We start from the raw sequence: 14,494 nt of genomic DNA, 5'->3' as shown, positions 1-14,494 counted from the left end.
CTGGTCAAAAAGGCAATGCAATGATGATCTCTAAAAGGGTTTTGAAGACTCTTTAAGGCGAACAGGGCTGTTTCTCATAGGTTTAGATAAGCTTGGATAGAGGATGGACAGAGCTCTTAACTGTATTGTAACTGTGGTGCTAGGGTGGTTATTTCTTCTCCAGTGCAATTGCTTGTTATTGGTGCTTTCTAATTTTTATTTTTAAATTATTTTTAATGCGGTGTAAGCCATTCAGAGTTGTTTGGTGGCTTTAGAATTTGATCACATTGAGACTTAAATTGTTTTATTATTTAAATCCAGGGATCTTACTCAGTTTTATCTTAATATATCATTTGCAGTATAAGAAATCCATAAAATAATTACTATTTTGTCCTCTCTATGTTGATCTTCACAAACATTAAAAAAGCAGAGATAGTTATTTGTCCTGAGACCCTTCCTGTATTACCTTTTAAGCACCAGAAGTATGCAGTGTTACTTTAAACCAGAGTAAAAAATTCCATTGATGATTTATGAGACAACTTAGCTATAATGCCAAAAGAATCCTGTTGAGCAACCATATTGTTCCAAATTTCACAGTAATGTTGCCAAGTTAATATTTTTTTTAATTAATGGGTCTTAAATGATTACTCACGAAGTGGCATTTGTAGTTTAATTACACTAGAAGGCATCTATGAAGCTAGCTTTGCAGTCTTCAGAAACACGTACTTAAGACTATTGATAAGAAGGTTGTACATTCTGTGTTGTGCCAGTAGGGCTCCTGTGGTGGAACGAAGTCTAAATCTGGCCCAAGTTGCAGACTCAGCACTGAAGAAACTAGGTTGCTAAATGTTTTGCAGTGATTGAGTTTATGAGACAATTTCTCCTAGGAAAATATTGTTTTCTTACGTGGCTTGTTTTTTCCCCCCTCCATTTGTGAAAAGGGCTCCTAGGACATTAGTTCAGCTTGTTAGATCATGTTGGTATTTACTACAGTGATGGCATTTGTCAGGACTAAGTATAAATGGATTTTAGTTAGTTGGTTAAGTTTGCTTTATTGTCATTGCACCTCATACAATGAAATTAAATGCCATCTTCAATGTACATTATAATTATAAAAATAAAAACACAAACACACATCCTTCACATTCTATACAATTGAATTGAAAAGCGATATTGCATTGATATTGCACTATACCCGTGATGGCGAACCTATGGCACGCGTGCCACAGGTGTCACGCAGAGCCATATCTGTGGGCATGTGAGCATTGCCCTAGCTCAGCTCCAGCATGCATGTGCACACTGGCCAGCTGATTTTCGGGCCTTCCAGGCCCAGCGGAAGTCAGGAAATGGGCTGTTTCTGGGGTAGGGAAGTCCATTTTTGCCCTCCTGAAGCTCCTAGAAAGCCTCTGGAGCCTGGGGAGCGTGAAAAACGGGCCTTCCAGTCCCATTGAATTATGGTTGTGGGCACGCGCACGCATGCGACCTCCCTCCGACCTCTGCTTTTGGCACGCAATGGCAAAAAGGTTAACCATCACTGCACTATACGGTAGAACTCAATATAGTTACTGCCCTGGGATAGAAGCTGTTTTTCAGCCTACTTGTCCTTGTTTTTATTATAGTTCAAATAAAGGGTGTCCAGGATGAGATGGATCTTTAAGAATGCTTTGAACTTTCTTAAGGCTGCAGGAGCTATAAAGCTCTTCCAAAGAGGGGAGAGGGCAACCAGTGATCCTCTGGGCAATGATGTTAACCCTCTGGAGTGCTGTCCTATCTGCCACTGTGCAATTGGCAAACCATACACAAGTGCAGTAAGTTAAAATACTCTCTATGGTGCAGCGGTAGAAGGTCACCAGCAGCATTCAGTTGTTGTTTCCTGAGAAGTCTCAGGTAGTATAATCTCTGCTGAGCCTTTTTGACCAGTGCTGCAATGTGAGTGCCTCAGGTCAGGTTCTCTTTTATGATAATACCCAGAAACTTAAAACTGGCCACTTGCTCCACTCGGCCTCCATTGATAAGCAAGAGCTGGATGTCTGATCTATTCCTTCTATAGTTCACTATAACCTCCTTGGTCTTATTGGTGTTAAGGACCAAGTTATAGTCTCCACACCACGAAAGCAATTGGTCCACCTCATCTCAGTAGACAAACTCATCCCACTCCCATGAATCCCACCACTGTTGTATCATCTGCAAATTTAGTAATAATATTACTAGCATGAGTGGGAATGCAGTCATGCACATAAAGAGTAGATTTTGTGGATATTAGGGTGTTTGGTTGCCTTTATTTCCCTTTCTAATTTAATTTGCATAGCACTAGAAGTAGATTTAGGAGTCAAAGGAGTTTGTGCACAATTATCTTAGGTGTGTTTAATCAATAGTGTGTTCTGTTAAGTAGGACTCACTCATAAGAACATGTGAACTGAGTGTTTAATATTCTATGTTTTGCTAGTCCCTGATATGAGATTTGTATTAGGGCCAAGATATACATTAAAAAGAGACCCATAGTGTTTGATGTAATTTAACATTCTCTGCTGGTACATGTAATTCTAGCTTTGAAACTAATTAAGTAAGTTCTCTTTTTAAGTCCCTGGAATGGCTGTTCTGTTGCTCCAGACTGCTCTTAGGCAAGCAACTGCAGTGTTTTCTGTTCCCTAAGATGACAGGAGGCTAATATGACAAATGGATGTGTTACTCATAGTAATATAGATATTCAGATCCTCCTTTTGCTGCTTAAGAAATGCCCTGCAGCCTTCTCCCATTTCAGTCAAATGGCTGCAGGGCACTTTGTCAGTGATAGAACGGATAGCACCAGAGACTGAACAATTGTTGCATAGCTGCCTTTGATTGGCTGCCATGTTACAGATACACACACATGAAAAAGTAAGTTCAAAGTGCTGAGGCTTTTTGAGTTTATTTAGATGGGCCATAGTGCATCTTAGTTGCATACAATGTTGTTAATTGAGATATTTATTTACAGAAGAGCAATTATGGACATTGCTTTGTTAGGCGTTAAAATAGATGTTGTGGAAATACTAATCGCTCCCATCTGTTTACCTCTGATAGTTTGATTGCATGTGATGCAATAAAATTCACATTAAATCTGAACTGTTCTGTTTGCTTAGTGTAGGATCTTGCTGCTTCATGAATCGAATGCTACAAAAGTCTGTGGTTTTCTTACTGAAAGATTATAACCTCAAGCAATACCGCAGAATTATGGTTTGACCTATATACTTTACCTCAACTACAATGAATACATGCACATTCCAAGTAATTGTAATAGTGGAGATTATTTTGACAAGTGAACATAATAGTTCGAGTAATCCCAGAGTTGTAAAATCATTGTTTATGAATGCTTCATTCTTGTGATGAGGCAAGTAAGGGGTGTGTGTTTATTTGTGAAATTGTCACTAATTGAGCTGACATTTATAGCACAAATAAGCACATTGTTCTATCCCCTCTGGACACAGATATTGTGGAAGCAGGCATTAAGAGCTTTTTCTTAGATCTTAAGAAAAAATGCTATATGTGTGATTAAACATGCTACTTGCCATAGGCCTGGAAGACGTCATAATCTTAGTCTCTGATTAAAAATGCCTCTATATCCTATAGATGAATGTGCCTAAATTGAATTACAATGTGCCACATAGAAAAGCAAAAAACAGGGCAATTGGATCAGAAGTTTCCATGGGTGTCCACACGTGAGTGAAGTAAGCCCCATACTATGAAATATGACAATATGTTTGTTAGGCTTATTAAATATTTTAAGAAAGAGGATTAGTTGATCATCCCGATTATTACCAAAAACACATGCAGTTCTAAGAAAGACAAGAGCTTCCCTTTTTGTATCTTGGGCTGATGTTTGACATCCTGATAATCACAATAAGAATGGGGACACAAAACTGGTGATTTCCACTCGCCAGCCCTGTAAGTGAAGAGGACAGGAGAAGCTCAAAACAGTCAAATTGTTTTTTTGCATTCCATGATTTGTCCTTTGGACTCGGCTACTGAGAGACCTGTAAGACTTGGGCTCTTTTCTTTTTTATTTATTTTATTACCACAGTGGGGGAAAAAATCAAGCGATAAAAGAATATATATTAAATCAAGAAATTCATTACTTCGTTAAAATAATACTGCAAAAAGTAAGCCCTATTAAAATCTCTTCTACATATGGATTTCCCTAATTTTTTTAAGCCAATGAGTTATTAATTATGTTATTTCTCTGTAAATCATTAAATAACCTTTACCCTAATCATAAACAGCATTTTAATTATTTACATGCTGTTTTTCGAACTGCATTTCCCAAATCTGATATGTTTGTGTAGAATATTAATGGAAATCAAAGTCTGTGACTTCTCTATTCAGACAGACAAATTGTTTACAAGGTAGCAAATGAAGTACAGCTAAATATTTTCCTGCTTGTTCCAATATATTCTGCTAGTACAAAAAATTGTTTGGTGGGTTTTGCCAGTAAAATCATGCAAACCCAATCATTCCCAGTTATCCTTGTTAAGACTAGGGATCATTGTCGTTGTTATACAAGTAGTCCTCGACTTACAACAATTCATTTAGAGACCATTTGAAAGTACACCACCACTTTAAAAAGGGGCTCACACTTGCAAAGTATGAGGACTCATACTTACAACGGTTGCACCATCCCCAAGTCATGTGATCCAAATTTGGGTACTTCGTAACCAGCACATATTTTTGACAGTTGTAGTGTCCCAGGCTCAGAAAGCTATCTATAGCTTTTGCATAGATACCAGTGTTGGAAGAAAAACCCAGTCCGGTTCTAAGCCAGGAAAAAGACGCTGGAAATAAAATGGAGGCTGGCTAAAACAAAAGAAGGTCTCTATTTATTTGGTTTCCAGAAACTTCAGTGACAGCAGCATGTTTCTGGGATGGCTGACAACATGGCTAAGTGAGTGGTTGGACTTTTTTAGGGTTCTGGGGTTTGGTCATTGAGATGCTCCAGAGGATTGTGCCATGTAGTGAGCCTTGTGTCTTTTGCTATTCTAATGATGGTGGGTAAATCTTATTATGTCCTAAAGGTCATATCCTGTCCTTAGAATTTGGATGGGGGAATGTAAACGTCAGACCTAGAAGCCATCTTTCTACCTTTGTGCCTTCAGGCTTCAATCACAAAGCAGGTAATACAAAGTGTTACTTGGAACCCTGTCAGTACATTCTTAATCCCATCAACTCCAGTCTTCTGTGGGAGCTGTGGCTGAAGGCGTTTCATTTATGAATAGATTTGCCCAGTCTTTCTTAATAGGTACAAAATATCCATCTCTAAAGACTGCGTGAGGCTATGGCAGGAAGACTGGGTCTTCTTCCTGTCTTTGTTAAGACTTTTCTCCATTTCTCCTTTGGGGAAATATAATATTCTGTCTCTTTTAATATTCCACACAATATTCAGGTATCCTGGAGTTGCTTATTATGGCATTGCAGTGTGTGTATGTATGTGTATCTATGGTAATATGTGTGATGATTGTGTTCTTAGAAATGGAGTTTGAAAAATGGATAAGGCTATAGAGATAAATCTCAAATGCACCCTGTATTTTTTAGTAGCAGTTAAAACAAGAAGGTAATAAAGTGCTCTATCTAGATGTATTTTGGTGTAGTGGTTAAAGTCCTCAAGCTAGAAACTGAGGCCGTGAGTTCTAGCCCTTTCTTGGGCCCAAAGCCAACTGAGTGTCCTTGGGCCAATCACTTTCTCTTAAACCTAGCAAGAAGTAATGGTAAATCACTTTTGAAAAACTTTGCCAAGAAACCTGCAGGAACTTCTTCAAATAGTCTCTCAGAATTGGACACAATTATACAGAAGGATAAATAAAACTTAGAATACTATTATAAACAGATAATAAAAATTCTTTCTTACTTATTTTATGAGACAGCGAAAATAGCCTTGTGAAGCACAAATAGATTCCAAATAGGTATCTAAAGGCCCATGATTCCCAACAACTAGAGAACAGATTTACTTAGTGGTATATTAATACTCAGGTTGGGAGGTTTTTTTGTAGGCTTTATCTGATGATCTATGTTTTGTGCATGCAAATTATTATACTTATGGACTAATACAGTAGCTGTATATGTATAGCTAATATACATGTACAGGGTTATATCAGAAACATGGCTTATTGAAAACTATAATTGGCCAGTTTCCTACAACAAACTTAGCCATAAGCAATGGTTTCTAAACCACAGTTTTAGAGCTACACTAATGCTAAGACCAAACCAAACCAATCAAATTAAATCTTAGTATAATGTTGGTATCCATTCATTCAAACCAGGGAAAATTGGGGTTTTTTAGGTTTCTGATTGCCACATACACATTCAGTAATCAATATTAATAACATTGCCTTTTAAAATATGTAAGGTAATAAATGTTTCATGTTAGTGCAAATGGCCTGGATATAGCAGGCTATTTGGAATGGCTCAATATAATTGGAAGGAGAATCACAGCATTACAGAAATTCAAATGGGAGGCAACAAGGGAATGAGTGGCAGTTAGCAGAGCTCCCTGATGTAGGAACAGGTATGATTGGTGTACAACACAAACCCATGTGAAAGCCATATTTAAATTTGAACAGTCAAATTTGAAAAAAATGTACATTTAAATTTGAAATAGTTATTGTCTTGTATTCTGGATCCTGATTGTCTGTCTGGCTATCCAGCTATCATATTTGAGAATTGCCCATTTCAGCCCACAGAGGGACTTTGGCCAGTGTACAATAAAATATTAAAAGCGTAAAAACTATTTAATTTTTTTAAAAGGCAAGAGATATTAAGAATTAATTTAAAAGGTGTGGGAGATCTGAAAATATGTTAAATTTGTTATATTAGATCATCCAAATGATTTGAAACTGAAGGTTGCAATAAACTGGGAAATGGTGCTAAGGTGACTTCTTCAGAGAGATTGTAGGGAGGCCCACTCCCTACAAGGGGAACTTTCTACTGCATGTAGTCACCATCTGAAATTTGAAAGTATAAGCTGCCACAGACTAGCTTCTGCAATGAGAATGAAGCCAAAATGTTCTCTGATTTTTAATGATAGTGAATTTTAGTGAATGATACATAGCACAGCTACTGAAAATAAAGAAAACAAAATAAGAATTATGTATTCTTGCATAATTATAGTTAGCTGGTTTTATTTACAATATTGGGCAGTGGCATAGTTACTGTATTGAAACAATAAATCCCTGAGATGTTGTTTGTTGTATTGCTTGCTTGCTGCGTTATCTATCACTGAGCAGAGTGGAGTGAATTTAGTAACATTTTAGTTTTATTACCTTTTTTAGCAAGAAAAATTATATTTGAAGTACAGGTAGTCCTTGACTTACAACTGCTTATTTAATGACCACCTGAAGTTACAACAATCTCAGAGAGGATGATTTATGACTCGTAAAGCACTGCCAGGCGTCATAAGGTGCTGTTCACCTCCTCCACTCCTGTGGTCACATAATTGTATTTCAGGCACTTGGAATCTGGCTCACATTTTTACTTAGTTGCAGCATCCTGTTATCCTATGACTGTGATTTGCAATGTTTTTTTATGCTGGTTTCCATCTTTTTGCCAATTTCCAGTAAAAAAATGCCCACTCAGGAGACTGGATTCGGGCTTAGGATAACATGATTTGCTTAACAACTACCATAAAAATGTTTGTAAGCTCGGATCCAATCATGTAGGTACCTCAACTTATGACTGTCATGACTTACGACCGAAATTTGGGTCCCAATTGTAATCATAAGATGAGGACTACCTGTACCTTGTCTTACAAAGAAGATTTTAAATGAGTACATTTGGATGGGTGGTTAGTTATAAAGATGACTGTAACATTGAAAATAATCAGTGGAATGTTTATTAGTTTGAAAATAACACTTTCCTTTTTCTTTCTTTCAGTTTGTCCAAGTATAGACATCCGGAATAACATGACCAATTTCAGCATGCTTGAGAATTGTACTGTGATTGAGGGACATTTGCAGATCTTGCTTTTGTTCAGAACTAAGGCTGAGGATTTTCGAGATCTCAGCTTTCCTATGCTGACGATGGTAACCGAATACATCTTGCTATTCCGAGTCTACGGTGTGGAGAGTTTCAGGAAGCTTTTCCCCAATCTGACTGTGATTCGTGGGACTCATCTCTTTTTCAATTATGCTTTGGTCATCTTTGAGATGGTTCACTTGAAAGAGATTGGCCTTTACAGCCTGATGAACATCACTCGAGGGTCCGTACGGATTGAAATGAATGCTGAGCTCTGTTTTTTGTCAACCATTGATTGGTCTCGGATTTTGGACTCCGTAGAAGATAATTATATTGTTGCTAACAAAGATAATAATGAATGTGGAGATGTATGCCCAGGAATAATGCAAGGGAAAAGCACCTGTCCTCAGACTGTGGTCAATGGTGATTTCACTGAGCGTTGTTGGAGTCATGCCCATTGCCAGAGAGGTAAGTTGATGAATTCAGGTTGTTGCTATATGTCATTTCTTTTGCTTGTCCTGAAAACAAGTTGTTTTGTAAAAGGATTGGTCTCCCATTCTAGCTGCTTTGGCACAATTCTAGTTTTATCAAATGTCTTATTACCAGCTGATCTACAGTTCCTCTTATCCTTCATCACTGGCCATGCTAGCTGGAGGCTGCTGCAAGTTATAGTTCCAACAATTTCTGGAATGCTGTAAGTTGCGTACTAATGGTCTGTAAATCTCTGAACCCTTTCCATCCTACAGCAAATTGATGTTCTTCATCTGACTTTGAAGAAGAAATAATTGTATCCTGCATAAATAATACAGGATAAACACTCAACTTCTGTAGTTTTCTATCTTTAGCTGGAAGGATCATCTAACAAACCCTTGGAAACACCTTCATCTGAGATGTTGAATTGTAATAAATTAAATACTTAAATGTTTGGGTTGATAAACAAATATTATGATTGGGCATAAGGGTTTCTTAATATTCCTAAATGCAAAATAAAAATAAGTGTTAGGACAGTTCTTCCCATGTGCATAGGTGGGCTGACTGTATTGCTTTGCTTGAGGATTTACTCTTCATAACTATGTATGTGCATACTTGTGTGTGTGAACCAGTGTTGATTCCAAAGGCAGCTTAATTTGCCAACTGGGTGATTTTCTAAAATGTTGGTTTTAGTGCAGAAAACTGCTTACTGTATTAATTGGTTGCATCTTTGTGTCTGCTGGCTGTCTTGAAAACTTTATCATGCCTATTTGAAATTGCTTGTCGGTGTTTAGGGCTTTAGGGAAGAAAAAAAACTGTTTTTGATTGATTTGTATAGATTATAAAATAATCTATACAAAACTCATTTATAATCTCAAGCTTTCTTCTAGGTTCTGCTTTCCATTTATTCATTTGTTTTATAAGGCCAAAACATTTTTAATAGCAGTACTTGTGGATAAACAACAGTAAAAATGTTAACTTGACAAATTATCATGATTTGCTGAAATTTTTCTGGGTATATTTGCCAACTTTTAAAGGCATTTGTTGCAAATAGTTTATTGTCCTAATGGAAAATTTTTGTTCAAAATGATTACCCAGAAGTTGTGGTTGTCGTTGTAGTACGGTAGCTCCCTTCTACCTTGACTTCTAGACATGTAGTAGAAGCCTACTGGAAAAGCTGTCATTCCTTGTCTATCTCAGTATGTACCTATGCTAAGTAAATGTTTTTTCAGGCCATAGTCTGAAAAAAACATCTGATGATATAGACTGGACCATATGTTTCCATAAAGTGTACAAGCATTCTGTTTCTACCATAAAGACCCTGTGTATTGTTCACCAAATTCTATTCAAGCCCCTTAATTCAGTGGACAAAATATCAAAGTCCTGTTATTTGCTTTCATATTGAATTTTGCCAAGGAAAATGTTTTTTCCCCAAACAAATTTGTAAATTTTTCATTTTTGTTACCACGCAGTGTTCTTTCCCCCGTGTTAGCCCTGCTTATATCCACTGGAAAAAAACCCTGTCTATTCTGAAATTAATAGATATTCAGTCTTTTTTTTTTTTTTTTACATTTATATCCCGCCCTTCTCCGAAGACTCAGGGCGGCTTACAGTGTGTAAGGCAATAGTCTCATTCTATTTGTATATTTACAAAGTCAACTTATTGCCCCCCCCCAATCTGGGTCCTCATTTTACCTACCTTATAAAGGATGGAAGGCTGAGTCAACCTTGGGCCTGGTGGGATTCGAGCCTGCAGTAATTGCAGGCAGCTGTGTTTTAATAACAGGCTATCTTACAGCCTGAGCCACCACAGCCCTTTGCTTACCCTATGTTTTTGAGATATTATCCGATGTATTTTGTTTCAATTTCTCTAGCGCAGGGGTCTCCAAACTTGGCAACTTTAAGACTTGAGGACGTCAACTCCTAGAATTCCTTAGCCAGCCAATTCTGGGAATTGAAGTCCACAAGTCTTAAAGTTGCCAAGTTTGGAGACCCCTGCACTAGTATAAAGACAGCCGCCATATGCTGAATTAATCGAACAGGAAAAGCAAATGTTCTACAAAAAACCCTGGATGAATATAGTGAATGAGAATATTCACTTGATTCAGGGAACTGATCTTTGAAGTCTAAATCTGTTGAGAAAGCTTTTTCCTTCTAGCACAAAGAGCTTCTAGCCCACATGATCTTAAATAGGCTTTCTTTGGTGAGTTTGTAACTCTGGAAAGTCCTTCTTTGGTGGATTCATAGCTTTGGAAAAAAATTCTGTTTTTTCTACTGACTTGTCTTTAGAAAGTGACAAAGTTCAGAGGTGTGTGTATGTGAGAAACAGTGCTTTGTATTGTTTACTTAGGTAGAAATATTACTTAGCAACTGTTTCCAATGACTTCTTGTTCTTTTTCTAAATGTCCAGGGAATTTCTGTAATCAAAGGCCAAGTTTTATTGCATATACTACTTCCTTCTCCCCCCCCCCCATCCACTCACAGTATGAGAAACCAAACCTAATGATAGCACTAGATTATTTGACCCATTCTCATGGATGTGGTATTTATTATTCCTTTTGAAGCATACCCAAATGTTTCCTGTTACTGGTATCAGAGGAGGAAAAAGCATGTTTACTTTCACCACGAAAGTCAGATGAAGTACTTTCTAAGAGTTCTCAAGCAAACACTGGTTTGATGATAGAGAAGTCTCAATTACTTTTTCCAGACCAGTACTTCTGTATTCACCCTGTGTATAAAGAAATGGAAAGTAGCTCATTTCTCTGTGTACTTACGCTTCTGAATTTGGATCTGTAAAAGAAGGATGCCTTTCCCACAGATGTCATATACCACTCAAATATATATTTCAGGAGATAATCAAGCCTTTGGTTGACACTTCCCATTCCTGTGAAAAGCCACTACCATCTCCAACAGCTTACTAATTGATGGAGGAGAATATTTGTAGCTCAGGGTTGAAATGAGTGGTCCTTTATGCTCTCTAAATTAAGTAGTTTTCTTGCAGATGTTTCATTATGCAGATTAGGTTATATCATCATGTTACCTAGTTTGGGTGATGAAATGTCTAAAAGAAAACCAAATTCAGAGAGCATCAAGGACCCATCACCTTACTAATCAATTCTATCCTATTTTGCTTGAGAACTCTGAAGATGTGTAGTCTTTATTTGAAGAATGCCCTCTTTGGCGAGACTGCTGTACTCAATATAACATTTCTGATTTGTCCTGTTAACAGTTTTATCATAACAATCCAGCTGCAGTTTGAAAATTACTCTAAAAGTGGATTTCAAATTTTTGCATAATAAAAAACATAGCCTTGTATGTCAATACAGCCTTGGGTGATTTTTATTCTTGCTTGTGGGCCAGCTGTTCTATGAGCAATTCATAGTTTTGCTAGTTTAGGATGTTAGAATATGGGGAATGTGGAAATGTGAGCTTGAAACTTTTTACTGGTGCATGTACTTAATCCCAAAATTTGCCTTGTCATTAATATTTGAATTCATTCAGAATAATTTTTTGTATGATAAACAGGACTGAAAGCAATGAAGGAATTAGCATTATAGATGTTAATGTTTTATTTGAAGCTTTAGAAATAGTGGATTTTATTAAAAATATTATAGAATGTAAAGGAGCATTTTACCATGTACTCTGAATATGAAGAGTAAGCTGCTTGTCTAAAAAACAATTTATTCTAGTGGTTAGTATTAAATGGAGTGGAGGGTGGTCCACTTAAGTTAAACAGAAGAAAGCTTACTGGAAGAAAGGTGAACATAATAAAATCTAACAAAACTGGAAAAGAATTGGAGCAGCAAAATTGTGATCAGCTTTCATTCACTGTGTTGTATTTATGGTATGTATGTAAGTATTGTGAATGTGTGTATAGATACAATCACCATATATATATAGAGTACATATGTATATACATATACACATATATACAGAGTGCGTTTAAGGTATTTTTCCTTCTTTGGAGTAGAAGTAAAACTATTGTTTCTATAAATTACCATAGAAAGGCCCCTTAAAAGTTTTTACGACTTCAAGATTTAAGTATCAGACTCCTTTCTCAGAATTCTTCTAAATACCAACTGTTCAAAATTGAAATGAAGTTGTGTTTGAATAGGCTGTTTTCCAGTTTGATAATGGGAGGGTCCAAGAATGGGTTCTATGATGTCTCTTTCTGCCCAGAGACTGAGTGAAAGTTGAAGCCACGCCCAGGTGCCTCTCTCTCTCTGGCTCCAGTTTCAACTCAGTCTTGCCCTAGAGAGACATCTTTGGACAATTTGACATCTGGAATTGCATTCTTGGACAAGGACAGGTTTTTTTTCCTGCTTCTTTGGACTGCCTTGCTTGTGACAGCTTTGCAGAGGCAGCAGGAGCTCTTTCCCTGCATTCCCGCCCCCGGGGCTTAGCCCCTTGAGAGTTGGTCATGCTGGCCAATCCAGGTTACCTGGCAATGCTGCTGGCCTAGAAATCCTTAGACGAGGGTGTTGTGGAAACGTGTTGGCTAATTCAGGTTCCCTGGCACAGCCGCCGACCCACTGGAGTGCTGGGACAACGCTATCGTTGCCGCTGCGGCTTTTGGGGCCGTGTGGGAGGACTTGGCTGACCTTTTGCAATGGCCTGCAGTGGATGAGCCTGTGGCTAACCTCACTTCCTCATCTTCTATTGTGGCAGGGGATTTAGCTAACAACTTAAGAGCAGAGGACAAGAAAGCGGAACTTGTCCTCCATAAAACCTACCAAGCTGCTGTGTAGCAGGTGATAAAGGTGGCCATGGCCACATCCATTTTTTAACCGTTCTTCCTTTCTCTGGCTTAGCCAGTTGCAAGCGAAGTTGCCAGCATAGGATGCACGCCTACACCAAGATCTAAACAAATTGGTGGCCGCCAGCCAATTTTCCGTGGACGCAACCTTAACTGCAGCAAAATTTGCCTCCCGCACTCTCTCCTCCTCTGTCACCTTGAAGACGTTATTATGGCTCTGCAATTGGCAGGCGGATGCCAGATCAAAGTGGAAGCTGGCGTCTGTCCCTTACAAGGGGGCTAGACTGTTTGCAGAGGCCCTTGAGCTGATATTGGTCAAGAACAAGGATAGGAGGAAGGTTATGCCACGCACGTCCTATTACCGGAGGCCAACTTTCGGGGCTCCTGTTGTGGACAGCTCCACTCATCAACGCTTTGGGCCAGAGAGGCAGGATCGCCAACTGGAGAGGTCTGGCTTTTGTGACCATAGGCAGGGGTTTCAGTCCTGTTGGCCTTTTCGAGGGGGAGGAAGCCATCCATTCCATAGGCCTAAGAGACTTCAGACCAACCCTCCCATTGGGGGCAGATTGGCCCTCTTTGCTCCCCACTGGGTGGAAACCACCATTGATAATTGGGTGCTCAACATGGTGAGGCTGGGCCTCTCTCTAGAGTTCCTCTCCATGCCACTGAATCATTTTGTACGGTGCCCTGTCTCCAACAACATCGAAAGACGGGGTCTAATGGAAAAGGCCATCCAACACTTGTTGGAAATTCAGGCAATAGAGCTGGTCCCACAGGACGAAAAGAGACGGGTTTTATTTCATTCTGTTAACCGTGCCAAAGTCTTTGGGGGGTGGGGGTGGAGAGCGATTCTAGATTAAAACTTCTGAACATCCATTTGGTCTATAGGAAATTCAAGATGTGCTCCCTGCAGTCCATCTTGGAGGGCATACGGGTGGACAACTTCCTAGCCTTGATAGATCTAACAGAGGCCTACCTCCATGTGCCGATTCTGCCAGCACATTTTTGGTTTCAGTACAGGACAAGTCACTATCAGTACCGGGCCTTACCCTTCAGGCTGGCTTCGTCCCCTCGCTGTTTTATCAAGAATCTGGTGGCACTGGCAGTTCACCTGAGATCCATCCCAGTTAGGCTCCAGTGCTACCTCGATGACATCCTCAGCCAGGCCTCGTCTCCATTCCGGATGGCAGAGGATGTACATACCACAATTCAAATATTACAAGCCCATGGCTTTTCTGTGAATTTCAAAAAGAGCTATCTGGTGCCAATGACATGAATTCTGCATCTCGGGGCAGTAATCAGCACCTCCCT

General features: G+C 38.8%; 1 protein-coding gene across 1 annotated transcript in view; it reads left to right on the top strand.

Annotated features, from left to right (window-relative positions):
* The window catches only part of INSR (insulin receptor), a 97,747-nt gene that overhangs the window by 8,900 nt on the left and 74,353 nt on the right, over positions 1 to 14,494 (top strand). The window contains exon 2 of the mRNA XM_058163240.1: positions 7,876 to 8,424. Within this exon, the coding sequence (XP_058019223.1) occupies positions 7,876 to 8,424 (549 nt within the window). The remainder of the gene's footprint in view (positions 1 to 7,875; positions 8,425 to 14,494) is intronic.

The sequence above is a fragment of the Ahaetulla prasina genome, chromosome 1 (genome assembly GCF_028640845.1).
Source record: "Ahaetulla prasina isolate Xishuangbanna chromosome 1, ASM2864084v1, whole genome shotgun sequence".
NCBI classification, from domain to species: domain Eukaryota; kingdom Metazoa; phylum Chordata; class Lepidosauria; order Squamata; family Colubridae; genus Ahaetulla; species Ahaetulla prasina.
This window is presented reverse-complemented; position numbering and strand designations above follow the sequence as displayed.